Raw genomic sequence first — 27943 nt, 5'->3', positions numbered from 1 at the left:
GGCCCAGGTGTATAATTACTCTATGAGTTATTAGATGTTTGTATTTTTAATTGAATATTTGTTCTAATTTAAGATAAATTGTTCCATTTGGCTCTATAACACTCCGATTCTTAATCCGATAATGGAGGCGGAATATGGTTGTTACATACCATACTTAAGCATCTAATTCAATGATCAAGTTTTTTGGCCATATTCACCAACACAATCTTACATATTTGAATATCACATACCATGACCAAACATGCCAAACTTTCATGTTAGTTTATCACATTTTCAATACTTATCAATCATCTTCAAAGTCATCACTTCAAACCATAATCAAACATATTAAAATGACATCATCCAAACATACTTTATAAAAACTTTCCTATTACAAAACACATTTACATAGTTCAACCCCTATTACATGCCACATAATCAAAATAAAATGTTTTCAAAGTCTACCAAAAGGTGGCTAGATAATGTGATCTTCAAGTTTATCCAATCGTCGAGTTCCACAAAATGATAACTATAGGAAACAGGAAAACAAAACAGAGTAAGCTTTAATTGAGCTTAGTAAGTTCATAGGTTAAAAATGATATAACATACCTTAATATCCAAGTTTAAATAACAAAATAGTAACTAACATTTGACCCTGTTACCACAATCATATCAATAGGTGAGTCCATCACGTACAAGTCATATAACCTTCTAATTATATAAGTTGATTCAATACCATGTCAAGTCATCATATCAATAAACACAAATACACCTTCAAATCATTCATCTATATTCTATTACAATACAATTGGTTACTAGTCATCAAATCTTTTAACAACTACGATTCAACCCAATAAACTAATATGAATAGATACAGATACTCGATTATCCACCCAAAACATGCTAGAATCCTCAAACGAGCTAATCAATCCAAGAACACACCTGGGCACTAAGTATCAAGCCCGAAGGCTACACATCATCCCCCAGAAACACGCTTGAATAACTGTAAATATAACTCAGTAATTCGCAACAAATGTTAGATTTCGGTACATTCTGTGAACATGTAAACATATCATCTATCATCATCTCATATTATATCAAACTTATACAACGCGCAACACAACCCTATTGGCATACTAATCATATCCTATCTCATGTTCATCCGGGCTCAAAACATGTAATAATATATCACTTTTCAATCAAATCATTTTCCTTACCTTTGTATCAATTACCACATTTAAGTCTAAGTCCAAACATTCCAAACATACAATTCAAACATAACTATTAAGAAAATATAAGGAACTACACCATATGAACTTACTAGGAAATAACAACAATAGAAGATGTGTTAGGGACTAATATGTTATTTTCCTTTTCCTTAGTTATCTCTTGGTTGATCCTTTTCTTAATCTATACGGTAATTCATTTCAAATTATCAGTTCCAAATACCTTATAATATTTATTTAATGCATATGACCTTCTATTATCATTTTTCAAAATTTATCTAAAGTTTTGCATTCTATTTAATTTAGTCCCTAAAATCGTAAGAAGCTTACTTTTCATAATTATGCCCCGAACTTTAAAATCAAATTCATTAACATCCATTAACAACTCTCAAATAACTAAATTTATAAGAATTTCATATCACTTTCAACATAATATCATTTTAGTCCTTAAACTCAAAACTAACTAAATTCACTTTACAAAATAGTCCTATTTCAACATAAAGCTCCAAAATCAACCATTAGCATCCAAAAAGCTTTAAAAACAACAATGGTAACTTTTCAAAACTTTGATAGTATTACAAAATAGTCTTTGGGCTAGCTAGATTAAGTTACAATGATATCAAAAAATATAATTTTTATGAAAAAGGGGATCAAAGTTGACTTACATGCAAGATACAAGCTTGGCCGAACTTCTCAAGGTTTACCAATGGAGGTTTCAGTGGTGTGGAGAAGAAAATGATAAAGTGAAAGTGGCCATCAACTTTATTTTTTTTGTTTTAATACTTTTTTTTCTTAATTTTTAATATAAAAGAATATATAATTTATTTATAATTCATTCGTGAACAGTCCATTATAAAATAATATGGCGAAATTGTCATTTTAAACCATCCAATCATTTATAATCATTTAGCACATAAAAATTATTAGCGATTAACTTTTTTTAGTTTTACAATTTAGTCATTTTTTTTCTTAATTAACCATTCAAACATCAAAATTACCAAGCTAAACTTTAATATGACACTCTAATAACCTCTTAAAAATTAAATAAATAATATTTAAGGACTCACTCGTCGAAATTATGGTCCCGGAACCACTATTTTTTACTCCACTGAAAATGGGTTCTTACAGTAGTTATGCCGTGTCTGTTATATGCGAGTTTCCAAAAATAGTTAGTGTCCACCGATAGGCTGAGTCTTATCATGGTAGTATCCGCCAGTAGATACTTCGGATCAGAGAGAGTTGTATCTACCAAATATGTCGTGATAGTCTGTTAGTTTGAGTCTAACCTCTTAATGTTTAATGGTGTTTATTTTGGGATTTGTGTCTCAGGAACTCACTAAGTTTTCACAACCTTACCTAGTTCTTCTTATTTTCAGGTTCTTAGATTAAATGTCGTGATAGAAGGGGATCAGCTAGATTAATGACCCATTTGTGAGCCTTCTTTGTTTTTTTTCGTGGGTGACATGTATTTTCTAAGGGTATTAGAGTGATTGTTAGATGCCACCATTTGAAAGTTATTACCCTGTATTTTGAGGGACAATATTTTGTATTTATAAATATTTATTTTTGACCTCATGGGATTATTGTTAAACATGGTTTATGGTGTTACTGGGTTAAATTGGGTCGAGTTTTAAATTATTGCTCGAGCAGTAAATGGATAGGAAATTTTCATTTGAGTTTAAGGATATTTTTTAAGCTTTTGTCAGAAGCTTTTCACTTGTGTCTTTAATCTTCTAAAGTGGCATGGTACTATTTTTAATTCATTCTCGACCATATACAATTTTTTTTAAAAAAACGAGACACCCCTCTGGTAATCGGGCACTAGCCAAACTAGAAAGTTGATTTTTAAAAAGGTTTAGTGATTTTAATGGTTTTAACTCATCGCTCCATACCCGGATTTGACGACCGGGTTGGGCGTGGGGTGTTACACTTTCGATAACATTTCAAAATCAAATATCTAGAATCATTGTCGATTGTTCACTTTAACACCAAATACGCGACTTAGGAATACTACATCCTATGTAATATTTGATTTTAACAAATGGTTGTTGGATTTAAGTGATGGAAGAATACTTAATATCGCAAGAGATTTTAATATAGGTACCCCATTTATTACCATATCAAATAGATTTTTAATCCATTCAATGAATGATTCAGTCTGTGTAATGGCTAGCTACACTTATTTGGATCTTTGGCAAAATTTCAGTAACACAACATATCTAAAGGATCAAGCTATATTGTCTTCTACTAATAATGTGGTAGACAATGTGAACAATTTTGTGCTTTAGAGGATTTCAAGTGAACTTAAAACATATCTCAATGCACATAAAATTACTCTAGTATATGGAATTATTGAACAACAATCTTTTTTGTATCTTTCTTTCTTTAGCCATGGGCAGTAATAACATAAGGATAAGATGATGTTTGTAACAATCTGGTTTTTAATAGTGTCAGACATAGTGGTTTTAAGACCACGATTCCAATGAGTGAACCAATAATAATTATTCATTAATATTTACAAGTCCATTATAGTGTTATATTGGTCCTTGATTTGGTAATTTGGTTAACCGGTTAGTAATGTCAATGTAAGGACTAAACCATAAGAATTATTAACTACCAAGTTAAATGTATTTTATAAGAATTGATCAGGGAGTTATGTGATGATTAACCACATTTGCCTAGTAATGAACGATTAATGTTGAGTATTTAAGTAGAAATCTTTAGTGAATGGAAATAAAGTTTTTCATTCTCATCTTCCTCCACAAAACCATCTTCATTAGAGAAGAAAGAAAAGCTCTAAGTAGTCTTAAATAATCGGCTTTGTATGTAAGTGTTTTCAAAGCCTATTCTTCATGAATTTTATTTTTTGAGATAGTTGTATCTTAATTTAACTAACATGTATGTCTAATTTCAAAATTGTTAAAGTTTGAAGAGTTGTCATTGATGAATTGAATGTATTAACGTATAGATCAAGAATCAAATCAACCAGTAGAAAACAGAGGAAAAGGAAAGATTGCAAAATAATCTTTGATATTCTACTTTTGCTACTATACCAGGTAAGTTCATATGGTAATGTTGTGTTTAATTATGAAATTTTTGAGTTTGAATGGATATAGAAAATATTAGCAAACTAGCACATGAGGTGGGACATGTATTGAATGGTAAAAAGGAATGTTCAGATATATTTGTGGAGCCCAAATGAACAAAGGATACAATTGGCATGCCAATAGGGTTATTGCGCGCTATATAGGTTGTAAAAGAGATGTGAAGAAGATAAAGGAAGTTCTTTGATGTTACTAGAGTCCATCATTTGATACAAATTTCCAATTATGGTTGTTATGAGCAAAGTGGCGTGTTATCAGATGTAATAACTCTTATGAGCAAACTGGCGTATTATCGGATGGAATAACTCTTACGAGCAAGCTGGCGTGTTTTGGTTGGTTACTTGTGTATCTATTTCTGTTTATAACTTATACGTGTGAAATGTGTTAACGGCGAAAAATGTGTTCTAGTTAAGTTATTTATATTAATATTTTGTGAGGTGAGTTTTATGTTTAAAAATCTATGAACTTACTAGCGTATTTAATGCTTACCCTGTTTAATTTCCCTGTTCTTGTAGTTATATTTACGGAACTCGACAGGTGGATCAACCTACAACTCATACTATCCAACTCTTGTTGGGGTAGATTTTACTTTTAATCCTACCCTCGATCAGGTGGCATGTATATAAGTTTAAATTGTATACATGTCTATTTTGAGGAATTGGATGTGAATAGTGATGATATTAATTATAGGTAATTATATATATGTTGATGATGCTTGTTCATGCGTATGACATTGATAATTAATTGCTTGAATGGAAATGAATACATGCCTTGGATGTGTGAAATTATTTTTGGTTTCACGACAGACTTCATAAATATGAGTTGTTAAATGGATTTTACAACAATGTTCAAAGCTGCAGATAGTAATCATATGAGTATTCATGGCGGAGGATCCAAGCGTGACTTATTATGCGGACTTTGTGAAATCAAGATGTTATGGCATATTGTCCAGAGGCAAACCAACATGGCAGACACGTCTAGAAGCAAGTGGTTATGGCTGGCAGAGTATACGCGAGAAAATTGGTTAACTGATTTATGTATCATTTTTTGCGGTTAGTGATTTGGCGAAACCTATTTTGGTGAATAACTTTAGCACATTATGTTTAAAATTTTTCCAATTTAATCTTAAACATGCTTGAATCTAATGATGATTGCATTTAAATATGGTTAGAATAGTTTTAATGATTTTAAAACGAAATTTCTTATTAAACTTTGCATGTGAATGTTCTTGTATTTTGATTATAGCATCTCGTAACTTAGGTTCGGTGACTAGACCGAGTGAGGGGTGTTACAATGTTTCTATTCTCTCTCCTACACACTTAACTTATAAACATATGATTAGTTTCTTTAACCATGTTTAATTAAGCTAAATGAATGACTAAGATTTAAGATTAGTCTACTTAATGGAAATGGATGGATGGGATCATCCCAATCAACTAATCATGAAATAATGATGGTACAATATTTATTTGGTCATTAGTTCAATTGCCTCATAAGGACTCAAGCATTTCTTCAATCAAAACTTATTTGTGATTACACTTTTGCAACTTAGTCCTGGTATTGCAATTAACGAATTTCTCGATTTAATTACTTGATAATTCAATATTATAATCTCGCACTAGATACATAAATTGCTCGGTTAATATTTCTACTAATTTGATTGACAAAATTTGACTTTGAAAGTACATTTTTTGACACTGGTTAAAATCGGGTCGTTTCATGAAAGTTTTCATTTAAGCCGCTGAACTATTTTAAAGTTTTATTTAAGTTACTAAGCTATTAAGTTCTTTTTTTTTTTAAATTGACTAGTGAGCTCCAAGTAATGATTTGACAATCGGTACGCTGAATCAGGACCCATCGGTGAATAGAAGAACATACCTTAAATCTAAGTCGATCTGGTGATCAGTGTAGGAAACAAAAGATGAAAATTAAGATTTTGGTTTGCAGATTCATGACATTAAAAGTTGTTTTATGAAAAAAACTGAGTTGTAGAAGAAAAATGGAATGAGTGTTTTCGATTGGTGCAAGTAGTGCAAAACAAGAAAGTCATAGAACATCTATTTTAAAAACTCAATGATTTAAATAAAAACTTTCAAATAGTTGAGTGATTATTTTGTAATTTTTTGAAGTCAAATACCCAAAACAAAAATTTATCGATAGTTTAGGGAATTTTGATAAAAAGAAAACCTTATTACCAATTGCCCCGATTTGGCTCGTAGGTAACTTACGAAGGGAGTTGGGTTTTCCGAACAGCGAGCGCGACCCTGGTATTACAACATTTCATGATGCAGTCTTGAATTCACAACAAATAGGAATAGCAAGTTGAGTGGGATCCAAAATTAAGACGAGAGAGCATAATGAGACTCATCTCAGCTTCTGCGGATAATCGAGACGCCGAATCACTGTTCCGCGCCAACCCCATCTCCGAAATCCGCAATGTGGAATCCACCACCAACAAACAGATTCAGGACAAGAAGGAGGAGCTCCGGCAGCTGGTTGGTACCCGCTATCGTGACCTCATTGACTCCGCCGACTCCATCCTCCATATGAAATCAGCTTCCGAATCCATTTCCTCCAACATCTCTTCCATCCACCGTTGTATCCGCTCCCTCTCCGTCTCTGACTTGGAACCTTCCCCCAAACTCCAATCCTCCCCCAACAATACTACTCGCCTCCGCATCTATGGGATCGCCTGCCGCGTTAAGTATCTGGTCGACACGCCCGAGAACATTTGGGGCTGCCTCGACGAGTCCATGTTCTTGGAAGCCGCCGCCAGGTATATCCGTGCTAAGCACGTCCATTCCAACTTGATGCTACCCGATGGTGATTTGGATCTCAGCATCTTGTCCAATTTCCCTCTGCTTCAGCATCAGTGGCAGATCGTTGATAGCTTCAAGGCTCAGATTTCCCAGAGGAGTCGTGAGAGGTTGTTGGACCGGGGCCTGTCCGTCGCTGCCTATGCAGATGCCTTGGCTGCCGTTGCTGTCATTGATGAGCTGGATCCTGAGCAGGTTCTGGGCTTGTTCCTTGAAGCCAGAAAAACTTGGATATTGCACACGTTGACTGCTTCTGCTGGTAATGCTAATGCTACCTCTTCCACTGCCATTTCGGCCTTTTGTGATGTTTTAAGCATAATTCAGGTAACCGTAGCACAGGTAGGAGAGTTGTTTTTGCACGTTATGAATGACATGCCTCTGTTTTATAAGGTTATTTTGGGTTCTCCCCCTGCTTCTCAGCTGTTTGGTGGGATTCCAAATCCTGATGATGAGATCAGGTTGTGGAAATCTTTTAGGGATAAATTAGAATCTGTAACGGTTATACTTCATAAAACTTTCATTTCTGGCACTTGTTGGAGTTGGTTGAGGGATTGTGGGGCACGGATCACCAGTAAGATTAATGGGAGGTATCTCATTGATGCCATATCTAGTGGCCAAGACCTTAGAGCTGCTGAAAAGTCGATAAGGCTGACCATGGAAAGCAAGGAGGTTTTGCAGGGGAGTTTGGAATGGCTTAAAAATGTTTTTGGGTCTGACATAGAGTTGCCTTGGAATAGGATCCGAGAACTTGTTTTGGAAGGTGATTCAGATCTTTGGGATGAGATATTTGAAGATGCTTTTGCCAGGAGGATGAAAATGATTATTGACTCAGGATTTGAAGATCTGACCAGAGCTGTCAATGTGTCAGGTGTGATCCACACCATTGCAGCAATTGCTGGTGAGAAGGTCGTTTCTGAGACATATTTGACTAGGTCTTCTACAGGTGGTAGGGTTTGGTTTACAGAACCGAATAACTGTAAGAAGGCTGGTCCACTATTGGGAAATAGAGCAGTGCCTGAGGAAGATAATTTCCAAAGTTGTCTCAATGCCTATTTTGGTCCTGAAGTAAGCCGAATCAGAGATCAAGTGGACAGTCTCTGCCAAAGCGTTCTTGAGGATCTATTGAGTTTTCTTGAATCTTCCAAGGTATCTGTGAGGTTGAAGGATCTAGTTCCCTATCTGCAGGATAAATGTTATGAAAGTTTGTCAACTATAATGAAAGAACTCAAAACTGAGCTTGATATCTTGTACACTGCCATTGGGAGTGAACCTCCTTCTATAATTGTTGAGATATCTCTTTTTATTGGGAGACTCTTGTTTGCATTCGAGAATCACTCCAAACACATTCCTGTGATTCTTGGCTCTCCACGCTTCTGGGTGAAATACACAGCTCCTGCAATTTTTGAGAAGCTGCCTTCCTTATTGTGGCAATCTAAAGCTGTCAACAGTTCTCCTTTCTCTGACAGCCTTGGAAGGCAAATGCTCACTAGTTCTCAGAGGCAAAGTTCATATGCTACTGCTGCATTGCTCGGAGCAAATGAAAGTGCAAGCCCAAAACTCGACGATCTTTGGAAGGTTATGCGAGAGCTGTGTGTAAGAGCTTATAGCTTATGGATATCATGGTTATCTGATGAGCTTTCAGTTATTCTCTCTCGGGAGCTTGGACAAGATGATGGATTATCTGCATCAATTCCTTTAAGGGTAACTATTTTCCGGACCATTTCTTTACTCTCTCTCTCCCCCTTTCCTTTTGTCTTCGTTTGCATGTCAGTAGCTTGGGAATGGGGTTACATAGAAGGATGGATATAGGAACATGATAACTAGGGTTTAGGAATATGGAACCACTTTTAAATAATAGTCCAATTTAATAAGGCTGTATAACATATCCAAAGACTATTTAGACTAGGGCCATTGACCAAGCCTTTGTATGGTTAAACCCCATCTAATCCTAGCTATTTGGGCCACTGACCAAGCCTTTGTACGGTTAAAATAAAATAAAATAAAATAAAATAAAATTAAAAATAATCGTAGCTATTCAAACTTAATAATATATCACATGCTAGTCACATGATGTCATGACCACTTAATAAATTAAAATTTAATTGCTAACTATTAACTTAAGTAAAGCAACACATGCAAAAACTGTATAAAGATAAGCAATTCAGATAAAGTCTGGAATATTCCTGCATCATAAAAGAATTGTTTTTAACTAGGGGAGGTTATTGATAAATATAAATCTAACTGCTCCAGGGTCTTTTAATGGTAAAGGTATATTTCTTTATTCTTTATTTTTATGATGGTTCAAATGGTGGAATGCAAAGTGCACCTTTGATATGTCTTGACTGTTTTATTCAATTTTTGTTTCTTTGGAAGATAACCATTAAACAATTACTGTACATGAGTAGTGGGAATGGGATGGACTCTTTTGAGAAGTTCCTCTTTTATTTGATATAACAGTAATGATTTTCAGAAGGGAAATCATCAAGTTTACTAGGTATATTTGTTTGTATTATAGTGTTGTTGTAGGACAGCTTGGGGATAGTTTACTGTTTTAGAATTATATATTCTCTTTTATTTTAATTTGTTCTCAAAATTTGACAATATGAAACATTTTGTTAAATCATGCTTTTGCATGATTAAAAACTTAAAATCATCTTTGATTAGCATAATCAATTTTGATAAATATTTAAACAAAATTGAATTATAATCAACTGTTATGGTGGTTGGACAGTTTTATTTCTATTTTAAAAATAATTTTGCTCTTAATAAAAGAGTTGTGTATGAATTTTAAGGTGAATTTCATCCTTTGCTATACTTTTTCAATGGCTTTTGCAACCCCTCCACCAAAATAAACAACTCAGCGATTAGATATTAAAGAAGGTAACTTGGTTAATACCGAAAACCAATGGCCCATAATCCAATATTCTACAGCCAAAGCAAACACAAAACATGTATATGATGTTTTATGGTCTATTCCCTGTTTATTTTTTCTTTCATGTAAAACTTCTCTTTGTAAAAACACTCAGAGGAAAAATTCTGTTATATTGCTACCGCTTTAGTTTACGACTTTATAAAGAGAAAATAATCATTTTAAAGGAAATAAATCCTAATCCCTAAGAATCAAGAATTGATATCGTAATTTCCTAAGAATCAAGAATCGAGATTAGTTTCTATTTACAAGAGATCACTGTGATTTCTATCCTTAATTATAGGGATTCCAATACCATCGATTTCTATCCTTAATTATAGGATTCCAACACTCCCCTCAAGTTGGAGTGTAGATGTTAATCAAACCCGACTTGCCACTAAGTTCTTCAAACATGTTTCGCTCAAACTTTTGGTTAACATGTCGCAACTTGTTGTCTAGTAGGTAGGTAGATGATGCATACTTCTCCGAGTGTACTTTTTCTTTTATAAAGTGACGATCTATTTCCACATGTTTGGTCCGATCATGATGCATGGATTATGTGCTATCTTGACACATGACTGGTTGTCACAAGACATCTTCATAGGTCCGGTAAAAGGCACTTTTAGTTCTCCCATAAGTCTTTGTATCCAAACTCCTTCGCATATACCATGAGATAGTGCTCGATACTCGCCTCTGACCGCTGCGTGCTACCACAGATTGTTTTTGCTCCTCCACGCCACGAGATTACCCCAAACATAACTACAATAGCCGCTTGTAGAGCGCCTATCATTAATGTAACCCGCCCACCTGCATCGGTGTAGACTTCCACGCTTCGGTTGATAGTCTTCTTGAAGTATGTGCCTTTACCAGAGTTCCTTTTAGGTATCTTAGTATTCTATATGCGACTTCCGTGTGCTTCTCCCTGGGCATGCATATCTTCGCTAATAACACTCACATCAAGGCTATGTCCGGACGGGTGTGAGATAGGTAGATGAGCCTTCCTACTAGACGTTGATATCTCCCCCGTCGATTTCTTCTCCATCCTCATTAGTTCCCAATTTGAGGTTAAACTCCATAGGAGTTTTACCGGTTTTCGCCCATGAAACCAACTTCCGACAAGAGATCAAGAACATATTTCCTTTGGGAAATGAAGATACCTTTTTCGACCTTGCTACCTCCATACCAAGAAAATATTTAAGACTCCCCAAGTCTTTAAGTTCAAACTCTGTACCAAGAAATTTTTCAATCTCAAAATTTCGCCGAGTCATTTCTGTTATTATTATATCGTCAACATAAACGATAAGGATGCAGATTTACCCTCTTCGAGTGCTTGTAGAACATGGTGTGTCTCACTTTGTCCTTGAATGTAATTTCGCTAGTCATAGCTTTTGCAAATCGGTGAACAACGCTCGTGGAGATTGTTTCACCATACAAGGACTTCTTCAACTTACACACTTGGTCCTTGTTTTCTTCAAACCACGTGGGAAATCCATATACACCTCATTTAATTCCCGCTGAGAAAAGCATTTTTACATCCAATTGAGTCAAGTGCCAATCAAGGTTGGCAAGAAGAGATAGCAGGACCGAATGGTGTTTAGCTTGGCAACCGTGCAAACGTCTCGTTGTAGTCGAGACCATAAGTTTGGGTGAATCCTTAGCCACAAGTCGAGCTTTGTATCGGTCAATACTACCATCGGGTTTAAATTTCGTAGTGAAAATCCATTTGCACCCTACGGTTTTTTCCCTTTAGGCGATCCGAGACTTCCCATGTTTCATTGTTTTGAGGGCCTTCATTTCTTCCATCACGGCTTGTCTCCACTCGGTGATTCAAGAGCCTCTTCTATATTTTTGAAATTTTTACGAATCAACATTAGTCACAAAAGCTTTGTAAGACTTAGATAAATTTCCATAGGATACAAACCGAGAAATAGGATGTTGAGTGCGCTCCTTGTACCCTTCGAATCGCAATTGGAAGATAGATGGATGGTGACGGAGGTGGGACTTCGCCTTGAAGCAGTCCTCGGTTGGAGATGTAATTTAACCTTCAGACGGTTCAGGAGAACGATTCCGCGGAGTAAACTCAGATTCTTTGTTTTCCTTTGATCAAGTGGTCGTTGTACTTGGTGGAGGTATTGTCATTGGGAAGGACGGTGTTAAATTCTTCAGATAGGGAAACAACTAAATCTGGGATAGTAGTAGTAGGATCAAAGCGGTATAATGAGGAGAGTATTAAGGGTCTCATCTTCATTAAAATCTCCCCAAGATGAGATCTTTGCAAAGTATGGTTCATTTTCAAAGAAGGTAACATCTCGAGAGACAAACATTCGCGCAATGTTGGTGAGTAACACTTGTAGCCTTTTGTGTAGGGAATATCCAATGAAGATACAGGTGTGGGCTCGAGGATCAAGTTTGGATTGATTTGGTTGATGGTTATGGACAAAAGCTTTACAGTCGAATATTTTGGCTGGAAGATTAGGGACATGAAATAGAGGGAAGGCCTTTAAAAGAGTATTTAGAGGTGTTTGGAAATTGAGGATCTTTGATGGCATTCGGTTTATGAGATAGCAAAAGAAGGATGACTTCTCCCCACAAGTATTTTGGAACATTCATAGTGAACATTATGGCTCGAGCCACATCAAGAAGATGACGATTTTTCCTCTCAGAGATCCCGTTTTGTTGAGGAGTGTCAGGACAAGAGCTTTGGTGTATAATGCCTTGGTTAGAAAGGTATGGACTTAAGACAGAGTTGAAGTATTCTCTCCCATTGTCAGTACGGAGGGTATGTATGGTAGAGTTGAATTGGGTTCGAACCATTGAGTGAAAATTTTGGAATACTTTGGGTGTTTGATTTTCTTTGAGTAGATAGACCCAATGAGACCCTAGTATGATCATCAATGAATGTTATAAACCATCTAGCCCTCGTAATATTTTTCACTCTACTGGCTCCCCATAGGTCACTATGGATTAACGAAAAAGGTTGGGACCGAATATGTGGTTTTAATGGGTATGGCACACGGGTATGTTTAGATAATTGGCAAATTTCACACTTCAAGGAATTAATACTTTTATTTCAAATAACAATGGAAGATGTTTTTCAAATACACAAAGTTTGATGTCCTAACCTACGGTGCCATAACATAATAGTGTCTTCTTTTGCAATGGATAGAGCCAATCCCCTTGTGTAATGCTTTTTTATTCCAAATATATAGTCCATCATCAACTTTAGCAAGTGCCAATCATCCTCCCGATTTACATTCTGTATCACACAACCAATTGCGAAAATTCAACAAGAACATTTTCATCCTTAGTAAGTTTACTAATTGAAAGTAAATTACAGGACAAGTTTGGGACATGTAGGAATTTATCGAGAGAAAACTCTCATCATTTGTACTTCTCCTATTCCATACGGTGAGTAAGAACCGTCGACTATGCGGATTCGGATTTGTTATGACAAGGAGTGTAGGTTTGAAACAACGTGGAGTTACTCGTCATGTGATCGAGGCGCCTGAATCGAGTATCCAAGGAGATTGATTATTAGATTCAAAAGCAATGTTGAGGGCAAGACCTTGAATGGCTAGAGATCCATGAGTGGTGGGAGTACCAAGTATCTTATGGAGAGTCTCAAGTCGTGTTTTGTTAGCGAACATCAAAAACATCATCGCAGTAGTGGAGGAATTAATTTCACCTTGAGTGATTCCCCGATTGATATTCGAGTTATCTGTGATGTCTCGGCCAGAGAAAATTTCATTGATATCACCCATTGGAGGACTAAACCAAGGAATTTTTAAGAAGGGAAATTAGAGAAAAAATTAGGATCGAATGAATCCTAAAGCTCGATACCATGTAAAAACACTCGGAGGAAAAATTACATTATATTGCTACCGCTTTAGTTTACGACTTTATAAAGAGAAAATAATCATTTTAAAGGAAATAAATCCTAATCCCTAAGAATCAAGAATTGATATCGTAATTTCCTAAGAATCATGAATCGAGATTAGTTTCTATTTACAAGAGATCACAATGATTTCTATCCTTAATTATAGGGATTCCAATACCATCAGATTTCTATCCTTAATTATAGGGATTCCAACACTCTTACTAAAAGGCCATAGCTCGATTCAATGATGGAACAGTTTGACTCAAAAACATAATGATTCAAGTAAAATTTTTATGACAAGATGATATCAGAAACCTGTTCTCCATGTTTAAGCACACATTCCTGCATCCTTTTTCTTTTGTTGATAAAAAATGTTGGGAAAGCAAAAGAATAGAGAAATAGTTACTCAATGTCTAAGATTCTTTAAGTAGGATGAGAGTGCTTCTTTGTGGGAGGAGTGGAGACTTGAGACAAGCAACTGAAGATTGAAGGAGCAATGGAAAAATTTGGAATGAGAAAGGAGTTTGGAGTTCATTGTTGCCTTTTTGCAAGTGGAAAAACAAAAGGAAAGACATAAGCTTCTAAAACTAATTGTTGGTTTTCAAAGGCAGAATGAAATATGCATTGCTGTCTCTTTGTATTGTATGAGACAAGTTTTGGATATTTTAGGAAGCTGCAAAATCTTGTTTCCTATAATTTCTATAACTTATTTTGTAAAATTTTGAAAATGTTTAGAAAATGATCATCAAAACCTAAAGCATAAAACAAAAGCAATCCCTAGAAGTGATAAGGATTTATGGTGATATTATAGTATGGAGTTCTTGAGAATATATGGAATATCACACTTAAGGTTGATTGAAGGAATCCCTGTGCCTCATATTCAGGGTTCCTTAGGGTCAACCCTAAGGTTGATTGGAGGAACCAGTACAATTCACACATACGACTTTATAGGAATTGCACCTATGTTTTATTGCATTTCACAATCGCAAAAGCAATAATGTTGGACATTCTATGATTCCTTTCTATATCTTCAAAACCAAAAAAGAGTTTTACAGACTGCTGGTGTCCCTAATGCACTAAAACTAGTATTTCAAGCTTTTCATATTGCTTAGATATTTATACAAATTGATATTATTCACAGTGAAAATAGAAAACTAAAAACTTAAATTATACCAAAAGCCAATGACATAAGGAAACCCTAAACAAATTCCTAGGTACAAAATCTGATTGCCCTTCAAATCAGGAGAAAATAGACAGGTGGTATCGGTAGGGTGTTGGACTTTTAGATCCAGTGACTAGGGATCAAACCCTGACAACCTTAAATAAACTCAAGAAAAAATAAAGAAAAATAAGATTTTACAACTCAAACTGAAAGAAATATAACTCCAAGATTCAAGGCCAACGTAAGAAGTATGCAAGGTCCCAATTAAGCTTTTCATAATTATATTAGCAATTTTTGGACACAATACGAAAACACAAGAAGAACACAACATGTTCAATAAACATGATAGAATACACATAAACATGCTTAACATGACACATTTAACACATGTATTGTATTTGTGCTCAGGGTTTGACACCTTAAGTTTTCTGTGTTGTGTTTATGTTTTACACACTGACACACCATTCATCATATATTTTCATGTTTTACTTTTCCTCTTTGGCATATAGAATGCCAAATATGATATATGAATGCAACAGATGAGTTCATTAGTTGTTGGATGAATGAAATTTTAGAATCTTGTGAAGAAAAGTTCTGCACTTTGCCTCATCTCTGGTTGCTTTAAAACTTTTGAACACTAGCTGAGGCTTTTAGACTTTCATCTGGTCAAATTAATATAATTTGTTTTTGTAATGTAAGTATATGTTTCTAATAAACATATTCGTTCATCTTTTATATATTTCTCAGGGTTGGGAAGAGATAATTGTCAAGCAAGAACAGTCTGATGAGGGGTCATCTGAGATGAAAATATCACTCCCATCTATGCCTTCTCTCTATGTGATCTCCTTCTTATGTCAAGCATGTGAAGAAATTCATAGTATTGGAGGCCATGTTCTGAACAGATCAATTGTACAGAGGTTTGCATTAAGCCTTATAGAAAAGGTACAAACTTTGTCTTGCTTCATGTTCTTTGATTATTCTAGGAACTCCACGATTATCTTGCTTATAAACTCATACCAAAACAATGCTGTGCATACTGACTTTAACTACTTTCTTGATGGTGTTATTTCTGAAGTTCTTTTTCTTGTAAATGTATACATTAAAGCCTTAATTGATAGTTTATTTGTTCTAATTGTATTTGTTAAATTGCATATGGTTAGATCATTGTTTCTTAACTTTCAGTTTGTATCCCTTGAGGATCCTCTTCTATACAAGTCCATAACTTATGGTTTTATGTCTCTACTTTCTTAGATTTTTGGGCGTTATTACTATAAATTGGGATTGACCTTCTAATTTGCTGTTTCATTTTGAATACTAGAATTTGGTTGTTTTTCTTAAAAAAAAAAATCTAGAATAGAGTTATTTAGTTTTTTTTTAAAAAATCTAAAAGTGGATAGTTTTGTAGAATTTTTAATATAAAAGTTTTACAAAAACATTAAAAAGACATTAACATCCCATTCCACAATTATTATGATATTTTCCAATCTTCTTTGGTAATTTCTCCAACTAAATGTAATTTGACTCATGACACCAGCTTAGCGAGGGATTTTATTATTGTATTGATGCAGTACTTGGTTGCTACCTGTTCTGGTTCACTTGGGTTAAGGCTGAAGGAAACAAAGCTTTGAGGTGTCATTTATCAGGTTTTTAACATAATTAATCCTTCAATATTGAGCTAGATGATAAGTTTGAGTCCATTCAGTTTAAAGTTGCCTTATCATTTCTTTCCCTTGAGTAAGCAGGATGATATGAGTGTATAAATCTGTGGAGTGATTCAAGTATGCTAAACATTAAATATCACAACATACTGTCCTTAAAGCTGGTAAAGGAAAGAGAAAAATTCTGGGTAGTAATAAATAAAATATAAATACAATAGTGAATTTCATTCTACCCTATTTATTGCTTGATGTTTTCATTGATTCAAACACTAACATGAGAATGTATACCATTTCTTTCTTCACATAATCAAATACATGATCTGTAACCGTCTTTGGTGATGATTGACTTCATACTGTTGCATGGTATATTGCCATGTCATATGAACAAGTTCGGAGCATATTGAATTGTCTACTAGTGCAGCAATGGCTTGTCGTGAGATTGTTCATTAATTCTCTGGCATCATTACTTTTCCACAACCGCTTAAAATATTCTTGTCTGATGATATATTGCTAACATCATCATCGTGCTCCCTTCTTCCTAAAATATAAATCATCTAATATGTGTATACAGACACACACACAGAGACATGTATATAGTTGTTTTCAAGGCTATTAGGGATTTAACCATGGTTAATGTAATTGAGAGTCCAACTCTCTACTAATAGATCATATGGTTGTTGGCAAAATGGAATAATATTTTTCAATCTAATATAAGGGCTCTAATTGTTTAAAGCCAGAACCCTAGAACCCAAAATATTCTGTGAGAATAAGCTCTTTGATAGAATCCATTGTTTTGAAAAATTGTAGATGAATAAGGAATTGGATGACAATGAGTTTTTTGAAGGTGGCATAGATGCTGAGGAATTCTTTAATAGCCATTGATAGGATGAGGAATGCTAAAAAGGAAACACTATTAATTGCTCTGGGAAATAAAAAAGTTAATGATTATTGATCCTATTGCTTTTCTTGTGGTATTATTTATAAGATATAACTGAAATTTTTCTAAAGAAGAAAGAATGCTGGTTAGATTCAAGGTAAGCTAATTGATTTATTCTACTCCACTGTCAAGATCGGGTTAGTGTTCAATTAACTGACGTAAGCCTACCACTGTTAAGATTTCTCCTTGTTGCTGCAACTAGCATAATGGGTGTGACCTCATTCGCTGCTTAAAATATCTCATTTGTTGCCCAAAATGGATTACTATGATGAGGAATAAATAAATCTGGTAAATCAGTATCTTGTTTTTAGGACTTACCTGTGGAATATTTTTGTCATCATGTGAAACTAGGGTGTACAGTGTTTTTCAAGTAGAAGCAGAACAATGTGCACCTGCTTCCTGCTTCTAAAGTTCCATCTATGTCAGCTTTTCTCCATTGCAGTGAAAATGATTTATCTCAATCTCCCTTATTTCATCCACTCTTTTTTGTGTTTGTCTCGATTTGGCTTCCTTCGTTCAGTTTCCTGTAGAAGCTTACTTATCTTTTATTTGCAAGAAACAGATTTAGGTAATGGAAGATGTATGCCTGTGTGTTTTTGTCTCTATATATGTATGTATTTGGTACTAGATGAAAGCTTTACTCCAGTTTTGAAATATAGACCAAGTTTTGCATACATTGATCATTTTCTGGCTTTTTGCCTTTGAATACATGGTTCTCTTGATACTAATTTCTCAGGTACTTTCTGCATATTCTGTGCTTCTTATTAGATAAGTTATATATCAACAGTTATGTTAGTTTTCATCAAGGCATCTTTAAACATAAAGTTGGTATTCTGGTTAGGAGAAGTTAATGTTTATGAGTTGTGTGGAGTATGATTCTGCACATGCAAAGTTGGTTTGTTTAAAGCTGTGCATTTTTAAGTTGATGTTCAATGGCGCAAAGAAAAGAAAAGAAAAACTTAAAGCATTTGTTAGGTTAATTAGTCTTTGCTGTAGTATGATTTTCATGTTTACATAATAATGGTGATTCCATTTTGGTTTTTTAAATGTTCTTTTGGTCTGTTTTCATGTTTCTATCCAACTTATGTGTTTAGTGTGGATTTAGATTGATTTAAGAGTTTAATGCTGTCTTGTTGCTCACGTTTTATATAAAAAATTGTTATATTTTGTTTGAAAATGCTTTTCAATTTCTAATTATAAAATGAGATGTCGATTGAAGGTAATAAATGCTATAGTGAAGGAAGAAAATGGCACTGATAATGGTATTTAGAATGTCAAGCTTATATTGGATATAGTAAATTGCAGCAAGACTCAACATATTATGATGTTTTTCATGGCCATTGGCAAATTCCAGTTGATTGGGGTTGAAGCAATTGGTTCCAAATGAACATCTTAGGAATATATATAGGCACAACGGCTCAATTAGTAAAGTTTTTGAAAAGTTATTATTACTTTTATGCATTTACTTTGTTTCACCTATTCTGTGCCACTGCTGAGAGGTTGGTTGTACATTCCCTAATTCGGTTTGCATTTCTCTCTCTTTGGGGTGGGGATGCAGTGTGGTTATAGTGTTGAATTGGTTCAATGTTTATCTCAGTTTAAACTTAGTTAATTTACTGCAATTGGCATATTGTAAAAGATGTCTCCTTGGTAAACAGCATTGGCAACTATGGTTTATGACTTACTTGGAAACAAGATACAAGTTCTATATTTACATCCACTAGAAAGAAAATTAATTGGTCATTGCTTCTGCATGAAGTATTATATAATTTCTTTAACGGAATAAATAAATTATGCTTCTCTCTTGATAAGTTTCATATGGTGGATTCTTTTTCCTTGGTTTCAAAAATATTGACTAGCTCTAAATTATATTTTGCTAGATTCTCATTTCTTTCTGTTCTTGTTGGTATATTTATTATTATAGTCCAGTTGGCTAAGCATGTTTGGCACCTTTTTTTTTTTTTTTTGGTATTCATCTTGTAGGTCATTTCTATTTATGAGAACTTTCTCTCAACTAGAGAGGCCTCGGGAGCTCAACTGTCAGAGAAAGGAATTTTGCAGGTCTTGTTGGACATAAGGTTTGCTGCTGATGTTCTTTCTGGGGGTGATTTCAATGTAAATGAAGAGTTATCTAGAAAACCGAAGTCTAAATCATCATTCAGAAGGAAGGGCCAAGCTCAGACTAAGTCTGTTGTTAGAGATGCTGTTGATGGGCTGGTCTATTCTCTTTCGCAAAAGTTGGATCCCATTGATTGGCTGACGTAAGTGTTTCCATAACTTTTTACATGATGAATATAAATTTAATTTTTAATAATAATTCTAAAATTTTTGACAACTTTTATAGAGAGTAAAAACCACATAGTATTCTGTTCAATATCAGAAGAACCAAGATGCATCTAACATTGATTTTAATTTTTCTCATGCTTCTTTCATGTTGTATGGTTTGCTACCAAAGTAATATTGATAGGAGATTGTTTGTTAATTGATTTGCATGTGAGATAAAGCTTGATTTAAATGCTTGTAGTTTTCCCAATATTTTCTTTGAGCTGGGGCCTTCATAGTCTATTAAGGCCCCCGTCTTTATTCATCTTCATTTAGTTAAAATTTTTTATGGTGAGGGAATTTTTCTGAGATGCAAGTCTTGATTTTTTTTTTGAGATGAGGCCTTCATAGTCAATCGAGACCCTGTCTTTGATTCACCTTCATTTAGTTATGTAAAATCAAGGGAGAGAGAGAAAGAAAGGAAAAGAGGGAAAAGAATAAGAAAAATAGAGGAAAAGAGGGAAAAGAATAAGAAAAATAGTGGCTGAACAGTGGCTGCTGGTGATGGCTGTTACAGCCGTGGGAAAGTAGAAGAAAAGGGAGAAGAAGAGAGAATGATAATTTTAATATACATTTCAATGACGATATACACCCTAATACGTCACCTATTTATACTAGTAGACATGCATACAAATAAGGAAAGTCAAAGATTATATACGCTCTTATTCTGTGCTAGTCAATCCCTAAAATCTCTATACATTAATGATAATAACTAATAAGATTACTATCAAGAAGTTAAATTTTTTGATGGTGAGGATTTCTGAGATGCAAGTCTTGAAATTTTTTTTTTTTGAGCTGGGGCCTTCATAGTCTATCAAGACCCGTCCCTGATTCGCCTTCATTTAGTTTCCTCCTTTTCTCTTTCGGTTTCCTAGGAACACCTTTCTTATCCTCTAAACCTTTTTTTCTCTTGTTTGTGTTTTTTTCCCTTTCCTTTTCTTTTACTGTTTTACTATAAAAACAACCTCTTCTGTCTATTGCCTGCTTTGTTTTCTTTTTACTTTTCTCTTATTAGTTTCTCTTCTTTTCCTTTTCTTTCTGAAATCTTCTATCTCTCTCTCGCTCATAGCATATGATAATCACCTGGCCTACCATCACTACAAACTTCACATCAAACACCACTAAACTGAGCACACCACAGCACTATTGGTCTCTTGAATACTAGCATATGTTGCATTCAAGGCCAGTTTCGACTACATCCATCCTAGCCATCTAGATCTAGTATTTGGAAAATCCCTGACAGATCAACGAGATCTAGGTTCAACTAGAAGATGTGGTTGGTTGGCAATAGATCCATATCCTGCTGGCTCTAGATCTTGTCAACTGACCTTGGATTTGTCTTGTCCAAGAATAGAATTAGGTTGGTAGCAACAAATTCCTCCTGTTAGATTCTCTCCTCACAAGAGCGAAATGAAAATCTTGAAAAAGCAACTATGGAAATCTATTAACTAAATCAAATGAATTTTCTTTTCTTATTTGTTTGAACTTTGTTTGAATTATTTCAAAAAAAAAAAAAAGAAAGTTACTGTCCACAATTAGAGTTAAATAAGTTGACTTAAAATCTGCTTGATCTGTCCTACTAGATTGGACACAAAAGATCAACAATCCGCTCCCATGCAACCCAAACCTGGTTTGCTCAGTACCAAATCAACTTGCACCCATGTAGACAAGAGCCTGAATTAAATTAAAATTTAAAATTAGATATTATACATAAAGTATTTCATTTGCATTTGTCTTTCATTTTCCATATTTTCTGAATGATAAAATATGTAGCGGATAAAAGATAACTTTTAAAAGTGATAAACTTGAACGATAATGAACATTAGAACTAATTGGAGAACATATTCTTAAATATGTTACTTTCTTTCACCTTGAGTAGATGTAAGATATGGTTGACATTTTAAGTTTTATTTGTAATTCATTGTGGATAACTAATAATAATCAAAGCAATAAAAATAAAAGTTAATATTATCAGACTAGCAAAAATTGTTTATGATTGTTTGGTAGCAGGATATTGTTAATATTTTTTCATGATAAAAGGATATTGTTAATATTTGATATAAAATAACTTTAAATTAGTAAATGAATTTTACATGATCGAATCATTTAAAGAACCTTTTTTTTCCTGATATCAAATGTCAAAATTGGAGATATGCCACAAGCTGGTGAGTATCTGACCTTAGTCCTTATAAAACTTAACTCAGGGTGATAAAATCTTACATTTGCATCCAACCCAATTCAAGTTAAAGCCAATTACTTAAAATAACCCATGCCCCAGTGACTGGAAGCTGAATTAGCTTGAAACCAAGATTACCCAAATCAGAACTGATTTGAGTCTTGCTTTATTTTTGAAAGAAGAATTTCAAAATGCTTGAAAATTTGATCTTCTTTACTGTTTCTCTTCTTTTTATTTCCTATAACTCTATTAGTAATATAAAAGTTATATAAGGCCTATGCTTCATGTAGTTATTTGCTATACTCAAGTTTTAATTTCTATATGTTGAGACTTTGATCTTTATCTTATCGTTAATGGATTATAATGACTATTATTTGAAGGAACTTTTAAGTTCTGCTGTGAGATTAAATGCTGCTACATGTCTTTTATTTTATCATTAATGTATTATAATGATTCTTTTTAAAAAGTATTATAATGATTATTGTTCAAGGGACAGAAAATTTTAAATTCCACTAATGGGTTATTTAATAACCCTAAAATCATGTTATTGGAGTTTAAAAACCCTAATGACAGTTTAGTGGATATTTTCTGATATTGAGATTTAAAAAAAAAAAATATTAATATTTTGCTTTGCAATTACATTGTTATTGTATATGGTCTCATTACTAATTTTAACAATCCCTTCAAACATGGGTACTACTTTAAGCCCTACAGTCCCCATAGCCAAATTTCTTGCTCCACCTAAATGTAATGAAAACTTATATCATGTGAAATTGCTGTTTGTTAGCAATAAAAGTGTCTTTTAAGCTCTTTCCAATTTTTCATTTTACCCTTAACTATCTCAGCAACTTTAGTGAGGATATTAATGTGTATGGACATGCCTTCTGCCATCAGCTCTCCTTCGCAATAATGTCCTGTTTGTGTTGGATATGGACATGCCTCCTAGTTTTGCAGCATGGACATCAATGTGGTTGGATGTGCTACAAGGTTTTCTTGTTAAAAGAACTGATTTAGGAACAAAAAACAATGTTGTTGGACTTATGACTAGGACATGCGAGTAAGCCTTGGGGGAATAAAAAATTAAAAGAGGAAGGTTATGACACCATCACTATCAGCCTCACCATTGACAACGGAAACCTGCTAGAGATATGAGAGAAAGGAATAAAGATATGAGAGATTAAGGAAACACAGGAGAAGTAGTGCAGTGGCCTGATTGCCTGCTGCTGGTATTCACCTCCAAACTCTAAGCACATAGCAAGTACAGGGTGCTGTGGTTTATTACAATGGGTCGTTCCTGTTAATAGAAGTTTTCTGACTGTTTTACTTGACACATTGCAGAAGTTAATGCAAAGTTTCATCCGGTAAATTATTGCATTTGTTTATCTAGACCAGATTGTGATATGGATGCTTTTATTTCAATAGGAATTTTAGTTTTATTTATTTATTATATCAGGTTTTATTAAGAGTTTTAGTTTTACTTAATTTCTCTATTATATTTAGGTTTTTATTTCCTTCATAAAGTTAGGAATTCTATTAGGACTCTTTCCTTTGGTATTAACAGTCTATAAAAGGCTGCCAATATGAAATAAAGAGATAGACAATTATTCTATAAAAAAGAAACGTTATTTTGAGAGGGGGTTCAGTCAAGGACGAATCTGCCTTTTGAGTAACCATAGGTCGAAGCAAGAATTCTTTCTCGTCTAGACCTGTGACTAGATCCTATGCCAAGGTGCATAACAACTTGGTATCAGAGCCAGTTGTCATGGGTGATGAAATGACTTTGACAACCAAGCTAGAGGCTTTCATGGAACAAATGGCTACAGGGCAACAAGCATTAGAGGAGCAGGTGGCGATACTATCCCTTTCGGTCCAAAAGATAACGAAAGGAGACTCAGAGAAGAATAATGAAGAACAGGGTAGTAGCGGAGGCAGGAAAAGGAATTTAGACTTGCAACACGGTGGGTGCATGGTGCCACGATACTCTAAGATGGAATTTCCCACTTATGATGGTGTTGGAGATCCTTTAGGGTGGTTGAAAAGATGCAAAATTTTTTTTGGCAATCAACGAACTAACGAAGAAGACAAAGTAAGGTTAGCATCATTCCATCTTTTAGGAGAGGCACAATTGTGGTTTGATCAAATGGATGAAGAGGAGGCAAATCTTGATTGGGGGCGCTTCAAAGAGTGTTGTCATGTAAGGTTTGGACCACCTATGAGTAATAACCCCTTGGTAGAACTTGCCAACTTGAAACAAACTGGGACTGTAGAGGAATATCAACGCCAATTTCAATCACTATTGGCTAGGACTACTGATCTTAAACCTCGACAACAAGTAAACCTCTTTACTGCCGGGTTGATAGAGGAACTTAGAATTGATATTGAGATGCAACAACCGGAAAACATTGGAGTTGCAATGAATATGGCTTGAACATTGGAACGTAAAAAAAATTTCTCTTCCAAATTGTCATCTTGAGCCATCTTGAATTGGCCAACTTCCCAAAACAATGGCAGCAATTCAATCATTCCAACAACTAAGAGCATTGCAAAGGGAGGGGGACAAACAATAGAACCAACAGGGAACAACGGCAAAATAGGTTCTTCTGCACCATTTATTAAGAGATTGACACAGACAGAAATGGCTGAAAGAAGGGCTAAAGGGCTGTGTTATAATTGTGACGAGTCTTATTCAATGGGACACAAATGTAAGAGGTTATTTTGGATATAAGTACCAGATGTTGAAGGCAAGCAAGATGATGATGAGATAGATGATTTTGGATAAGTTCTGAAGTTTATTCTGAATTTGAGCTTGAGGACAAGCTCAACTCCGAGAAGGGGAGTAATGATATGGACACTTTTATTGCAATAGGAATTTTAGTTTTATTTATTATATCAGGTTTTATTAAGAGTTTTAGTTTTATTTAATTTCTCTATTATATTAGGTTTTTATTTCCTTCATAAACTCTAAGTTAGGAATTCTATTAGGACTCTTTCCTTTGTTATTAACAGTCTATAAAAGGCTGCCAATATGAAATAAAGAGATAGGCAATTATTCTATCAAAAAGAAATGTTATTTTGAGAGGGGGTTCAGTCAAGGATGAATCTGCCTTTTGAGTAACCATAGGTCGAAGCAAGAATTCTTTCTTGTCTAGACCTGTGACTAGATCCTACGCCAAGGTGCATAACAGATTGTTACTAGTCTGATAAAATGTGTACAGTTATTTGTCAAAATGTACTATGGATCTTAATCAAACTGTGTAAAAATCTGATGAAATTGCCCATGTGTCATCTGCTCTCTTGATGCTTCCTTTTGAGTGCCTTTTCGCCTATCAGTTTATTATTAGAGCCAGGATTTCAACTAGTAAACATTTATATGTTCTATTTATGTTGTTGGGATTTAGGCATGACTGCATATATCTCTTCTGATTAAAAGTGTTTTCTGAATAACTTCAAGGTATGAGCCATACTTATGGGAGAATGAGAAGCAGTCATACCTCAGACATGCTGTGCTCTTTGGGTTCTTTGTTCAACTTAATCGGATGTATACAGATACTGTACAGAAACTGCCTACTAATTCTGAGTCGAATATTATGAGATGTTCTGTGGTTCCTCGTTTCAAATACCTTCCAATCAGGTCTGTTTTACTTTTTTTTGCTATACAGTCTTATTTTCACTTTATTCAATGTATAATACTATCCTGGGCTATTTATTCATATATCTGATTTTCTTATAACTTATGGTTGGTCATGTAGTGCCCCAGCATTGTCTTCTAGAGGGAATAATGGGAAACCTATTATGGCTGCATCCAATGATGTTACTTCAAGAAGTTCCTGGAAAGCTTATACAAATGGAGAGCTTTCCCAGAAAGGTGATTTGGATGATCACCAGAGTTTTGGTGTTGCAACACCATTCTTAAAATCTTTCATGCAGGTAATGCTATTCATCATCTTTTACGGCATTTAAAATGGCTTTTCTAATTCCCACTGTCACAGTAAAGAAATTCATATAAAAGTAGTGTTCACTTCAAAAGCTGGCTGATGCTTATAGGCCTTGCCAATGGCTATAGAGTTTAAAGTACGTTGGTTGGAATAGATTGGTTTGGTTTTATTTGATCCAGTTTGAAGGTTTGATTAAAGTTTCACCCTTTTTGGTTTTAGCTCTTCGCAAATAATACCTCATAATTTTTCTTTTTAATTTGCGCTTAGCATCCTGAAATTTATTTGTTGTTATAGGGGAATAAATTAATTTCACACAACAAAATTACAAAGATACCTATTAAATATGTGGATTTGTGCAATTTGTTGGTCAAAATTGATGTAGTCTCCTATGATAATTGAATAAAGCTTCAGGTTGTTTAAGTGCAAGGAAAAGAACTTGTAGTGTGTTATTTACAAAAGTAGGAAATCCTGGGGTTGTAAATGGAATTTACCCTGAAAAAAATAGTCAAATCAAAACCATTGAATCTTGTTGAAAAAGCTAAATCTATCTATTTATACCTTAGAAATATAAGTTCTTTTATAGTTTTCCCACATGACTTTTTCTTACTGAATCTCAACTGGATTGGTAAGAATCCGTAGTTGGGGCATGACATATAACGTGATGATGAATGTGTTGGGCAGTAAAGAAACAAAATAATTATAGGGTGAATCTCAAGTCTCAACCCCTTGGTTGACACTATATGCGTAAATATGCAGTTTGGCAAGGTGGCTTATTGTGAGTTGAATATACCTGAGCATAACTTGTTAAATAAGGCTTTGAGTTGATACGTGTGTATATATATCTGAACCATATATAATATACCTGATTGAGACTAAAAACTCTACTTTTTTTATAACTTGACACATTATAACTAACAGTATAAATTAATTTAAAAATTTTGAACTTCTCCATGTCCATGATATCAGTTGTGAGCGGTCTGAGATAGTTCCCATATCCAGTTGTATGGCTTCTACATATTACTGTTTTTAATTCCTTTCATGTTCTTACTTTGAAGTGATGCCAAGCATTTCATACACAATTGTGCTTCTGATAAAAACTAGAAAATTTTGGTAGCATGTTCGAAATGTTTTGTTGATAGTGAAATTCCTTTTATTGGGGGCGGGCAGGTTGGGAGCAGATTCGGAGAGAGCACGTTAAAACTGGGATCAATGTTAACGGATGGGCAAGTGGGGATATTCAAGGATCGATCTGCAGCTGCCATGTCAACCTTTGGTGACATCTTACCGGTACAAGCTGCCGGACTTCTTTCATCCTTTACAACCTCCAACAGATCAGATTCTTGATTTCAATCCACATTTTGATACATACATGCATCGCTTACTTTCTATGGCTGTTTCAAATTTCCGACCAATGATAAATAGTGTCGAATCCCAAAGAGTGTAAATGCTTACTTTTCATATTAACTAGAATCTTACCTACCACGCGAGGATATTTGTATTTTTTTGGGCTAAATTATAATGTAAAAAAACTTAAAGGTCAAAATATACTCAAGTATAGTTTTTGAACATTTTAATTTAGTCCTTGTATTTTGTTTTCAAGAATTTAGTTTTTCTGTAAAATTTATGTTCAGATGTTAACATTAGAATTCTAAAAAATGACATTGTAATAATGAATGACTTAAAACGTAATTAATAATTTTAAATATTCATTTTATTTTAATCATTATAAAATATTTAGATTAATTAATGATATTGATAAATTGAGATATTAAATTATATCAAAATTAAAATATAGAAATTAAATTTTAAATTCGAACATAATGTCATTTTTTTTAAAATTTAA

At 34.2% G+C, this 27943-nt stretch overlaps 1 protein-coding gene across 1 annotated transcript; it reads left to right on the top strand.

Moving 5' to 3' along the window:
- Positions 1–6532: 6532 nt before the first annotated feature.
- LOC105766243 (conserved oligomeric Golgi complex subunit 1) lies at positions 6533–27696 on the top strand. The gene is made up of 6 exons (XM_012585619.2): positions 6533–8826; positions 15820–16014; positions 19651–19928; positions 25617–25796; positions 25915–26092; positions 27268–27696. Exons 1-6 carry the CDS (start codon positions 6667–6669, stop codon positions 27442–27444), a joined length of 3168 nt encoding a protein of 1055 aa, XP_012441073.1. The 5' UTR covers positions 6533–6666; the 3' UTR covers positions 27445–27696.
- Positions 27697–27943: the final 247 nt, after the last annotated feature.

This window comes from Gossypium raimondii, chromosome 5, assembly GCF_025698545.1.
Source record: "Gossypium raimondii isolate GPD5lz chromosome 5, ASM2569854v1, whole genome shotgun sequence".
NCBI lineage: Eukaryota > Viridiplantae > Streptophyta > Magnoliopsida > Malvales > Malvaceae > Gossypium > Gossypium raimondii.
The sequence above is the reverse complement of the archived record's forward strand: the minus strand, read 5'-3'. Positions and strand labels throughout refer to the sequence as shown.

Excerpts from the sequence above, each read along its gene's own strand:
- LOC105766243 (XM_012585619.2), top strand. The coding sequence starts at position 6,667 with ATGAGACTCATCTCAGCTTCTGCGGATAATCGAGACGCCGAATCACTG. Across the intron at positions 8,827-15,819 it reads CTGCATCAATTCCTTTAAGG|GGTTGGGAAGAGATAATTGT; the intron begins GTAACTATTTTC and ends TATATTTCTCAG. Across the intron at positions 19,929-25,616 it reads GATCCCATTGATTGGCTGAC|GTATGAGCCATACTTATGGG; the intron begins GTAAGTGTTTCC and ends AATAACTTCAAG.